At 36.7% G+C, this 13,012-nt stretch overlaps 2 protein-coding genes across 6 annotated transcripts in view; both read right to left on the reverse strand.

Moving 5' to 3' along the window:
• Window positions 1-638: 638 nt before the first annotated feature.
• On the reverse strand, window positions 639-10,843 carry cpb1 (carboxypeptidase B1 (tissue)). 2 transcript variants are annotated; one of them, NM_001110021.2, is given in 11 exon segments: window positions 639-1,718; window positions 4,035-4,119; window positions 4,247-4,449; window positions 5,821-5,911; window positions 6,028-6,138; window positions 6,220-6,324; window positions 7,784-7,885; window positions 8,034-8,068; window positions 8,668-8,792; window positions 10,539-10,614; window positions 10,721-10,843. In NM_001110021.2, coding segments are annotated over 7 exon segments (798 nt in total). In that variant the 5' UTR covers window positions 7,799-7,885; window positions 8,034-8,068; window positions 8,668-8,792; window positions 10,539-10,614; window positions 10,721-10,843; the 3' UTR covers window positions 639-1,530.
• Window positions 10,844-11,019: 176 nt separating this feature from the next.
• The window catches only part of agtr1b (angiotensin II receptor, type 1b), a 250,778-nt gene continuing 248,785 nt past the window's right edge, over window positions 11,020-13,012 (reverse strand). For all 4 annotated transcript variants that reach the window (XM_068217143.2, XM_073941398.1, XM_073941399.1 and 1 more), the window contains one exon: window positions 11,020-13,012. This exon is cut by the window's right edge and continues 1,176 nt beyond it. In XM_068217143.2, coding sequence (XP_068073244.2) covers window positions 12,996-13,012 — 17 coding nt within the window. In that variant the 3' untranslated portion in view covers window positions 11,020-12,995.

Below are 13,012 nucleotides of genomic sequence, written 5' to 3' on the forward strand. Positions count from 1 at the left end.
TAGTAAGAGCTTGATCAGCTGGTTCAGGTGTGTTTGATTAAGGTTGGAGCTTAACTCTCCAGGACACTGGCCCTCCAGGATCGAGTTTGGACATCCCTGTTCTAAGAGCTTGATCAGCTGGTTCAGGTGTGTTTGATTTGGGTTGGAGCTAAACTCTCCTTGACACTGGCCCAGAATCGAGTTTGGATACCACTGTTCTAGTATATCTAGTAAGACAGGGGTGTCCAAACTCTTTCATGGAGGGCAGGTGTCCTTAGTTTTGCACCAACTTCAACACACCTGTCTGGAAGTTTCTAGTGTACCTAGAAAGAGCTTGATTAGCTGATTCAGGTGTGTTTGATTAGGGTTGGAGCTAAACTCTCCAGGACACTGGCCCTCCAGAATCGAGTTTGGACAATCCCTGGCCTAGAACATCCTTGGGCCTCAAATATTTGACTTCATTTGATGATCTGATGTCATGCCTCTGACTAGATAGCTTTATCAACAGGACTGAACAACCTTCATGCCTCAGACTAAAAGGTGTTATGTCTCCGGAATAACAATGTCACTTGTCAGGTTATGTATATGTACTGTAGGCTTCTTGTGAAACAGCTTCAGATAAAAACAGCATTGAACAGAAATGCAACATACAAAACAAATACGGCTGTGGGTTTAATTTAAAATTAAGCATATTTATGAGTTTTACAAGACAATCATCTCAATGATATCACCTAGGGCAGGGGTTCTCAAACTCAGTCCTTGAGGCCCGGTGTCCTGCAAATTTTAGCTCCATTTTGCCTCAACTCATCATCAATAGGTCTGATTGGGGTTGGAGCTAAAACACCGGACCTACAGGACCGAGAACCCCTGACCTAGGGGGTAGTATGTAAATACAGAGTAAAAAGAAATGGGCTGGACACCGAGCCCTGGGGTACTCCGCAATAAAATTGTCAATCTTTTACATTTACTGACAAATTAATAACATTGAGAAAGGATGACTAAGATCCAGTAGCACCCACAGGAAGATGCAAGCAGGATAGGATGATAAGAACATTTGTAACTCTGAAGGGTGGACAGATTTGCCTAAAACTCTTTTTTGGGGAAACTATTTTGTAAACACCGCTTTATTTGTAGGTACAGGGCAAATCTGCAGCACATACCTGTCTAATTTTAATTTGTTTTAAGTCACAGATATTTAGATCGTCTTCAATTTTCCAATTACACTGTGCTGACTTTTTTCAGATCATAAAAAGGTGGTTTAGTTTGGTCTTCAATATATCGGTATTGCTATTTAGTACACTTATTTTGTTCTTCAATGGGCATTCCTACAGTATAATGGTGTGATATCATATAACATTAAATATTTATCAAATGTAAGTGTCCATAAAAATAAAAAAAAAGTTTGGGGTACTTTCTATAAGATAATATTCAACAAAAAGACATCTGTGTTTTATTACTTTACTGATCATGATTATTTTTCAATTGTGCAGTAAATGTATGTCACTTAACGCACAGCCATGTTTTATAATCTTTCTATCAGATGGTTCCCTCTCAGTACAGGTTGTTGAGGACGTGGTTGGCGATGTATTTGACAGCCAGCATGGTCTCCTCACAAGTAGGCTTGATCTGGGACTCGGGCAGCAGGAAACCGTAACGGCCTTCATCACGCAGCTCAAAGGTGTAGGAGTATTTCACACCCAGATCATAAGCCCAGTCATCAGAGCCACCAGCAGCAGGGTCTGCGGTGAGATAAGGGTCCGGTTTACAAGACATCAGCAGTAACCTTCTCACTAAAGTGGATCTTGGTTTTCTTGGTCAGATGGTTTTCCTTGTAGACCATATGCATACATATATGCTAAATGTGCCTATAATATCTGATTTAATTAGAAATTATTTATTGTGAAAATTAACATCCTGCCTTAAATATACTGTACCTTGTTGCTGTGGTGAGATTCTAAGATGGGAGATGACAAATGGAGTGAGTAGAAATGTTGACTATGTACGTATATTTTATTTAATACTTAAGAGAATTGACTAAAGTTTGTTTTAATAAAAACAATAACACTTTACAATATGGGATACATCTATAAACATGAAAAAGTGATTTTACAGAATTTATTATAATTAATAAATGCTGTAAAAGCATATTTTGTTGTAATGACATGAGCGAACAATCAGACTCCCTTTTTTTCGCGATTTTGTGATCACTGAATCCAAAGCAAAATCAACAAAAGTCGCAATTTTTAGCAATCTTGCAAAATCCATGATTTAAACACAAAGGCAAAAATGTAAATAATTTCAATAAACATCCAATTCCGCACCATATAGATGAATTGTTTTCCATGACTTATTGTAAATAACACAACGCAAATTGGATGTTTTGTGCATTTGGCGTGGTTCAGACTACAAAAGTAAGTGTGAGTAAACATCTAACAAACGGAGCAGTGGAAAAGACAGAAAAGCAAGCAGCTTACAATGATGGAGATGTGACTGAACTGAAGGACATTATTTGTGCTTTACATTTATGGTTGGTATTATAATGTGTCAAATCGATAAATGATTTTGCTTAACTCTTTCCCTGCCGTTGGCAAGAAAAAAACGCTTTTCCGCCATTGACGAGTTTTACATCAATCCGTGTTTTAGGTTTATTACGGAAGGGGAAGCCCTAACGCATGTCCTGCATGAGGTACATGATGTTAGATGCTCCGGAGATCGAAATTTGTCAAAGAGAAAGTAAGATTGTAGATAAAAATAAGAGTTATACAACCTTCCTTTGGCTTAATCGCTACCTTTTTAGATCTGTTTTCGATCTTGCCTTGACAAGAGACCAAAATATAGAAGCTTCATTTTTATGATTTGTATCAACTGTGTCAGATTGCACACCTAACATAGTAGGCTACCTAACTTTATATATAAATATATATATATAAATCCTCCGAAAAATCACGAAAATCTAGGGGGTCTGAACAATGAATAACATATTAGTTGTTAGAACATTAGTTGTTCATTGTTAGTTAAGTAAACTCAAGAGTGCATTGACCAATGGATTACTTAATGCACACTTGAGTTGACAACTAACAATGAACAACTAACATTAACAAAGATTTATAAATAATGTAATAAGTATGTTGTTCATGCTAGAAAATGCATTAACTAACATTACTATGCGTTCCAAATTGTAAAATGTTACCATACGGAGTATAACATGTTTAGCTTAGCAGCATGCTAACATGTTGGAACCGCCTGTGACTTGTGAGACTCCTCTCAGTCTATAATACTACAAATAGATGTATAGATTGAAATAAGAAGGTCACTGTATAAAGTTCTTAAACTGAAATCGCATGCTGCGTCCCAATTTGCATACTATCCATGCCAAATAATATTAGAAAATAGAATTAGCATGTCCCAAACCATAGTATGTTGACAAGAGTATCTCTGCATCCCAATTCGCATACTCCCCATCCTAAATAGTATTCAAAAAGAGAATTAACATGTCCCAAACTGTAGTATGTTGAAAAGAGTATGGCAAAGGTTCTCAGATGGTCTAACTAGAAATTTGAAGTGTAGAACCATTCATACTCTAACCACTGATACTACCCACAATTCATTGCGGGTTGGATGTGAATTCCATTAGAACTACAAACTCGGGCAGAAAGAGTAAATAAACTACAAACATGGCGGATATGCAAGACCAACCGTCAAGTAGAGAGGCTTCTGTAAAGTTGTTTGTATGACTATGAATTGATTTTTCATTTAAATCATGTTTTCCGTGTTATATTTCATCTGCAACAACAATGTCAACTTCTCTAAAGATAAGTTTGGACATTAACTTCTGAATGCAGAGTTTTCCAAAGACCTGAGGAGATTTCTTTGCATGAAAGACCCGCCAATTAACCTGCTGCTGCATCTCCAGTAAGGTACAGTAGGTAATTATATATGAAAGAAACGTGGATGAATGTGTCGAGATGATTGACAGTGGATGTAACTTAGCAAAATAACAAAAAAAGTACATAGTTTTAGGACATAGTATAAGTATCAAAACACTTGATACTCACAGATAGTCGCAGCACCAGGGCCGCTAGTGTATTTGGTTCCATACAGGCTGCGCAGAGCTGCAATAGCTCCCTGAGAAACACTCATCTAAAGGATTGAGAGAAAAAAAAATACAAATTAAATTAAAAATCTTATTGGGTGTTGCTCAGTTATATATAAAAATACAACATTAAGGCGAGCTTAAATGCATGTCTGTCTGTTTGTGAAGCGGTACCAGCTCTGAGTGGTGAGCAGCCAGGTCATATTTGTAGGAATAGGGGAAGAGGAGCAGCTGGGAATACGAGTGGACTGTCAGGTAGGCCTTGATGACGGACTTGTTGGTGCGGATGAAGTTGGCCAAATTCTTGGACTCAATCTCAGATTCTGGACTGCTTCCACAGTAGGTGTCACTGCAAGGGTTGCTGGAAGCTCCAACGGCTGGAAGGTGAATGGAATACATATATAAACCACAAAACCTGTTGCACGTGTATATTTCAGCGAATAGCCAAAAATTAAATTGAATTTTTCTTCGGCTTAGTCCTTTTATTTATCAGGGGTCGCCACAGTGGAATGAACTGACAACTATTCTGGCATATATTTTAAGCGGCGGATGCCCTTCCAGCTGCAACCCAGTACTAGGAAACACTAATACACTCTCGCATTCATAGACACACTCATACACTATGGCCAATTCAGTACATCCAATTCACCTACACTGCATGTCTTTGGACTCCAAGGGAAACCGGAGCATCTGGAGGAAACCCACTCGAACACAAGGAGAACATGCAAACTCCCCCCAGAAATGCCAAGTATTATGCTACCACACTGAAATCGATACTTTCATTCAGTGTTGTGATAGAAATGTAAAATAAAATGTAAAAAAGAACCAAGAAGTGTATTTGAACATAGGCCTGTGATCATTAAAGACACTGATACAGCAAGTTACATCTTACAGATACCTGGGGTTCTATATGGACGGTGTTTTTTTATTTGTTGGAGAATACACACTGACAGCTTGTGCACACAACTACAACTTTATTTTTTAAGAAGGCTGAGATTGTATGTGGTGGGTAGCAATATCTTGCTTTGTTTTTTTACCGAGCTCTGTTTGAAAGTCTTATTTGCAATGGAATCATAGTCTGGTTTAGAAATCTGTCTGTTCAATTGAAAAACAAATTGGTTCATATTAAAAAAAAAAAAAAACAGCCATAAAAAACATAGGAATGAAACAATACAAGCCCATACAGACTCTATATGAACAGGCGGTGATAAGGAGAGCAATACATATAAGTGCTGACTCCAAACATCCTCTTTTCAGTGAATATCAGCTTTCACTATCAGGAAAAAGAGTGATAATGTGTCAAACCAATAGATTGAAGCTTTCGTTTGTTCCAACCTCGATAAAACTGTTGAACTCTACCAAGAATAATGCACCTGTAGTACATTACCACCTATTTATTTCATATGTACATATTTATATATTGTCTTTATTTGTAAACTATGTAAGCTCTTGATTGTTTTGTTTGTTTTATGTATTTTATTGTCTGCTTAGAGCAACGTTGTAGCACTTTTTTGCCCAAGACAAATTTCCTCTCAGGGACTAATAAAGTTGATAAAAACAACTTAAAAAACTGGCACAACCGCGATTCGAACCAGTGACCTTCTTGCAGTGAGGTTACAGTGCTGACCAATAAGCCACTTGGTTGTCAACTGGAATAGTGTGAAAATAGTAGGTCAAGGAAGATTTGTTGCTTCAAGTAGTACACAAATATATATGCACAATAGCTTTAATAGGAAGCATGTACTCACTGCACCATCCAGCATTGAAGTTTCTGTTGGGGTCAGTACCGATACAACTGCTGCCGCTGTTCTTGGATCGTGTCTTTCTCCACATTCTGTCCTAGGGGACCCAAACAAACTCTTTGTCTACTAAAATGTATATATTGAATATGCAAATGTCCTCTCTATGTACAGTATATGTTGAATAAAAGATAACATGGTCAGTTATGAACATACTCTGTTCCAGGTGTATTCATAGCCATCAATGTTGAAGACAGGCAGAACAAAGAAGTCCATTCTGTCCAGAAGGTTGGTCATGTCAGGATCACTGCCATATGTGGACACAGCCTGATCAAATGAATAATAAAAATTTAGGTTTAGAGATATTTTTTAAATTAAAGACACTGAATAAAAATACTTTTTCTGTACCTCATTAACAAACCACTGGCAGAAAGCATGGGTGATCCATTCTCTGGCATGAAAACCACAGTCCATGAAGACTGCTGGCTTATTAGACCCTGTATTCTTTCCAATCTGTACAAAATAAAAAAAAAGTCATGATGGATGGATGGATGGATAGATGGATGGATGGATGGATAGATGGATAGATGGATAGATAGATAGATAGATAGATAGATAGATAGATAGATAGATAGATAGATAGATAGATAGATATGCTGAAAAACACCACTCCATGAACACCATATATGCTTTAACATGCTTACTCTCTCGCTCTCCTTCAGCTTATTGCCTGCTTTATCAGGGGTTGCCAAAGCGAAATGAACCACCAATTACTCCAGCACATGTTTTGCCAACACGATCTCACGGCAATTCATACCTTTTTGATTTAGTGGATAATTCTTATGAATTTGTACTATCTCATTTGTATAATTTAGTACAATTAGCTTGTTCTCCAATGACGGTTGGGTTTAGGAGTGGGGTTTGGTGCCACGCTTCTTCTTTAAAATCGTACATTTTCGTATGACAGAACTCGTACAAATTAGCCCCTTAGCTGACAAAATGTAAAACAGTTGTTTCCTCGTGGGATCAGGCGGGAAACACCCACACCCTTTCTAATTCAAAATATGGCTAATTTAATTTATCCCATTCACCTACAGTATACCACATGTCTTTAAACTCACAGCCCTGCCTACACTCGTAACCGATAACAAGCTGACCAAATACAGATCTTGCTCTTTGCGCTTTCACAAGGTGTAGTTACATTTTTTTTTAATTTACACATCAAGGTCTGCACCAGGCTACAGAAAAGGGTATGCGACTGTTTCAAGGCTAATGCCCTATTTACACAGGAAGAGACCGTCAATGCTTGACGTGTCTGAAGTTGGAACTGACGTGATCACCATATCAGCGTCAGCCAATGAAATCAGACTGCAATTGGCTACTGTCTGAGCTGGGATATTTGCATAAAGTGATCTGATTGGCTGACACTTCCATTGGGACTTGAAATTCCCAACTTCTACAGCGAGCAACACTGTGAAAGCAGCACTGACGGATTTATAATTCAATTCAGCAATGCTTGATGTAACCCATTCAAAGTGAATGGGAAGCATTGACGCTGACCTATTGTGAGAATCCCCTGACCTACCGTGTAAACTCGATGCAGAAGTATTACCTGGCCTTTACTTTGTTCAAACTTTAATGATGATAATGATGATAAGGTCTGAATACTTCAGCTCATTTATGAACATGCTTTTTGCAGAGTTCCGTGAAAATGACAACTCATCAAAATATGCCTTTGTTTGTGGTGAATATGTGCCCTCTAGTGGTGAAATGTATATATACTGTTACATAATGTTACTTTTTATCAGTATTATATTTATATTTTAAAACTAGAGTGTTTTTTTTTGAAAACATATGCCAGAGTTATTGGTGGTTCATTCCACGGTGGTGACCCCTGATAAATCAGGAACTAACCTGAAGCAAAAGTGAGTGAGTATTTATTTTACACAGGATTGTTCTGAACAGACTTTACCTTCAGAAGGTGCATGGTTCTTCCCTCATAAGTGTTGCCGATCGACTGCCTGCTGATCAGGTCAGGGTTGGCAGAGCTGATGGAGATTGCCCAGTCATTGATCTGAAGGTGAAATTATAACAAAACACATATGACAGAGTAAAAATAATGTTTCAGGGAAATTGTAAGTGCACTGACAGTCATACCGTTGCCCAGCTGTTGTACTTTGTGTAGTCGTGACCCTTTGTTGGACTCCTGTTGTCCATCTGACCCTTCACAGCCTCCTGAAGATTATCAATCATCACCCTGCAAAGAAAACCACAATGATTTCACTTTATTTTTGGTGAGTGTGGATGTAATTTTGCCTTTAGAAGAAAACTTTTTACAATGCTCATATACAACAACTACCAGCCTGATCTCACGAGAAAACGTAAGTATTTTACGTTTTGCCAGTTTAGTGGCTAATTCATACGAATTCGTACGAGTTCAGTCGTACGAAATGGTACGATTTTAAAAAGGAGGCGTGGCACCTGACCCCACCCCTAACCCCAACCGTCATTGGGGGATAAGCAAATCGTACTAAATTGTACGAATTAGATCGTACGAATTCATACGAATTAGCCTCTAAATTAAAAAGTTACGAATTGCCGTAAGATTGTGTTGGAACTACAGTAAAAGCTTCTTCCCGGGTTTTTGACATCACCAGCACTACAAAATGTCTCTGGGCAATGTGCACTAGCTGGTCAGTAAACCAGAACACATTGGGCCAGCTGACCAATAAAATAAAAAAGTACAATGTTATTCAAATATTGTGCAAATACCATCTACAGACTTCACCAATGTTTCTTGGAGTATATCTAAACTATTTTCTAACTTTTTGTTGTCCCTTTGTGTCCAGTACTTACTTGACTTCCATGTCGCTCTGCTGTAGGATGGTGGAGACCATGGCGAGCTGAGCTGCAGGAACGTGGATATCAACAGTCATGTCGATGCTCACAAGATCCGCACTGCGAGGCTTCCAGAAATCCAGCTGTAGAGGGTTTAATGTGCACAGTTACTGTTAGATTAGTAAAAAATAACAAATAAAGCATTAAAGGATCACAGCTGAAAGGGATAGTTCACAGAAAAAAATTATTTACTCACCCTTTGTTTATTACGAACCCAACTGACTTCTTTTTTTTGTTAAACACTAAGGAAGATCCTTTAGTGATCAACAGAATAAAGAAACTCATAACATTTGGAAGCACTTTGAGAAAGAGTAAACAGTGAGTAAATGAACTTTTTTAGGGTGAACAATAGCAACAGTATGAAGCTGCAGGCCCGGAGATCCAACTTCACGCTCAGACCTGCACTTCCAGACCTATTGTTTTCTCAGACAGTGCGACCTGCTGTCTGAAAGATTTCCTAACCTGAGTTCAACTGCTTATCAACTGTAACTTACACAATTTTTTTACTATAAAATATTACGCTATGACTGAATACATTACTATATAAAATATTAAACATACTAGATTATGATTTAATGCATTAATTTTGTTGTATTTTTATTAATTGTATTTGTCAATAGATTTTGTTCGGTTATTTCATTATTTTCAGTCATTTATTTTTAATAATTAAAGATTTATCACACTGTTTAGTATTGAGTTGAGGGAATGAATATTATCTCTTTCTTCACATGCAATAAGTTATGGTATTATGAGTAATTTTTTTGTGTACTTTTTTATGAGGTCCTAAATGTCACCCAGCTGTAAACAATGGTGAATGGTTAAGAAAAATTGTGAAAAATAATTGGATTAAAAATTATATATTACGTGGAAAATCTAATAAAATAAATACTTTACATTCTTGTCGAGGAAATTTTTAACTTCTCTAGCAAAAAAACTGGGGATATCTGCAACATCTGGGAAAAAAAACACAAGTCACAAGCCAATTATTTATGCTTTAACGTAAGAGAGCTCATATTGTAAATTCTATGCAGGTTATTATTCATATTATTCTTATTCGTAGTTATTACAGAACTTTTAACAATATTACAGAACTTATCAACAATTGTTAAACTGTTATTGTGTTACTGTTATTTTCCTGTGCTAGCACTTTCAGATAGATAATACAGTAATACGTACAGTAGACCATTAAAATATGTTATAAATAATAATTGCATTATACATTTTATTTTAGCATTTTTACTTTAAAGTTTTTTATTTTGCCAGAAAATATTGCTAGAAAATTGTTCCAGAAAGGTACAAAAACACAGAAAAAAGCAAGCTGTAAATATCATAATCTAATGCTGTTTTGACACTAATTTTGATCAAATCAAACACTGAAATAATTGTTTGTTGGTGTAATAAGATGCCACATTGATTTAATAAAATCAATAACCTTACTCAAATGTCCGATGTTGCTACTTGCTAGAAAGTACTGGTCTGAGCATGCAGTTGGGTTTTTGTACCTGCCACTTTACTCAACCCAACAGCATGTGGCAGTGTCAGAGAAAACGATAGGTCTGGAAGTGGAGTTCTGAGTGTGCAGTTGGGTCTCCGGGCCTGCAGCTTCATAATACTCAACTATACCGATTCATGTTTGTTTATAGTGCGACCAAGTGGCCACGGCCATTCATTGTTATCATTTTAAAGATATTTTTTAAGGAGAGCAAAAAAATTTAATTCAACATATTGTGTCATTTTAACCTTGTCTATCAGAGCTTTTGAACAAAATAAAAATATATTTAAATAAACATATTAACATTTCCTCATTTAAATAATACTTTACACTTTACCTTGATTTTCTCGCCCAGTTCCCTGATGATGGTCACATGTTCATCATTTATGGGTTTCAGCTGGAGGACCTTATCACTATAAAATTATGCAGAAAAACATCTTTAAAATCTTAGATAGGCTATTATAGCTCCACATAGTGTAATATTTCTTTACCATAGTGAAAAATAAAATCTGTATTTACCCCACAAATGTGATTGGCTCACAGAGAGCCACTGCCACCAATCCCAAGAGCAAAAATAACTTCATTTTACCTGTGTAGTCCTTCTCTCCACACAGTTCTCCTTTTATAAAGTAAGGCCCACACGGGGACCACCTCCTCTAAAATATCTTCAACGTTTTCATTTATGATTCACCAGTTGCACACGGCGTTCAAGATATTTTTAGCTATTTGAGGCGACAGCTTCAGATGCTTTCAATCATTAACCGACTGAAAGACGGACCCTTAAATGTTAACAATTTAAAGAAAAGTTTACTCACACATTGAGAAACTGAGTTTAATTTAAGTTACAAACTATGTGTTCAGTGTAGATGAGTACAAAATATTTCAATAGGCCTATGTACATTTATAAAAGAGCGAAAAAATAAAATTTCCGACCATAAAACAAGTATTCATTATCATATACTGTAATATTAGAACCTAAACCACAAAACACAAACACTAAACAGACAATCTAAAACAGTTATGTCATGTTCAGTGTATAAAGTTTTAACATTCAAATCTCATAGCAGTAGTTTATATCTTACTCAAGTTCACAATCATCTGATTTTATTATATTAAAAACAAAAAGTCTGGAAAAGGCACTAAAGAAAATCAAATCTCAAGTGTTTGGAGTAAATATGTATTTTATACAACAGTTCTGTCTGGTTCTCGAATCTGATTGACTAATAGTCCTGCGATATTCGAAAATATCAGAACTCGTACAGCCTCTTCAGTGAAAACAATTGTTGTACATGATATGTATCCCATGTACAGTTGAAGTCAGAATTATTAGCCCCCCTTTGAATTTTTTTTCTCTTTTTCAAATATTTTCCAAACGATGTTTAACAGAGCAAAGAAATTTTTACAGTATGTCTGATAATATTTTTTCTTCCAGAGAAAGTCTTATTTGTTTTATTTTTTAAACACCATTTTAAGGACAATATTATAGCCCCTTAAGGCATTTTTTTCAGACAGTCTACAGAACAAACCATCATGGTACAATAACTTGCCTAATTACCCTAACCTGCCTTGTTAACCTAATTAACCTAGTTAACCCTTTAAGCTGTCTAGAAGTGTCTTGAAAAACATCTAGTCAAATATTATTGACTGTCATCATGGCAAAGATAAAATAAATCAGTTATTAGAGATAAGCTATTAAAACTTTTATGTTTAGAAATGTGTTGAAGAAAATCTTCTCTCTGTTAAACAGAAAAAGGGGAAAAAATAAACAAGGGTGCTAATAATTCAGGGGGGCTGATAATTATGAATTCAGCTGTACATCTTACTTGCATCCTATGGCCAAGAGGGAATAAATAAATTGTAAATTAAAAAGGGCCCAAACTGATCCTTGAGGAACACCAGTGGTGACTTGTGATGCCGTATGAACTGAGTTTGAAATGCGAATTGATCCTTGGCAGAAATGTTTGTTTGATTGTAAGTGAAGTTTCACAAACTAATTTCGAGAGGAGCACGTGATATAGTTGATTGTGGCTGGTCACCCAACCCCAATCATTAGTAAACCAATCAGATTAATCCGAACTCACTATAAGTATCCAGTCTAAAACTACTCCCTTATTTTCGTATTTAAAAAAAACCCATCCACCCCTTCTTCCCCCTTTCCTCTTTTACTAGGGGAAGCTCTCGAGAACTGTCTCATCTCGTAGCCCCTTACATGCTTTTCGACCAGGCAAGAGCCCTGGGCTCAATTATCTCCAAGTTTAGGGTTTACTCCCGCTACAGCAGGAGTGTCAAACTCAATTCCCGGAGGGCCGAAGCCCTGCACAGTTTAGTTCCAACCCTGCTCCAACACACTTACCTGTAGGTTTCAAACAAGCCTGAAGGACTCAATTAGTTTGATCAGGTGTGTTTAATTAGGATTGGAACTAAACTGTGCAGAGCTGCGGCCCTTTTGGAACTGAGTTTGACACCTGTGCGCTACAGCATGTCAAACCTGCTGATATTATCACGCAATATAAGTGTGAACTCTTGAAATAATATACAGTTTTGTGTCTGTTACATCCAGTGTCATGGCTAATATGTTCTTCTACTTCTGTAATAAGTACTTTTAACAAGTGTACTTCTTTTTTCAAAAGGGGCAATGTCTGTAGATACAGTGTGTTGCTGATACACTAGCTTAAACAAAATCATTATGCTTAGCAAGCTTCTGTAAAGCTTTGGCCACGAATGTTGTATCTTGTAGTACCTCAAAATCCCTCCAGAAAGCATGTATGAATATTAAAGGTATGCTTTTTAACTCTTAAGATGCCTTAACCA

Source organism: Danio rerio, chromosome 24, assembly GCF_049306965.1.
Source record: "Danio rerio strain Tuebingen ecotype United States chromosome 24, GRCz12tu, whole genome shotgun sequence".
NCBI lineage: Eukaryota > Metazoa > Chordata > Actinopteri > Cypriniformes > Danionidae > Danio > Danio rerio.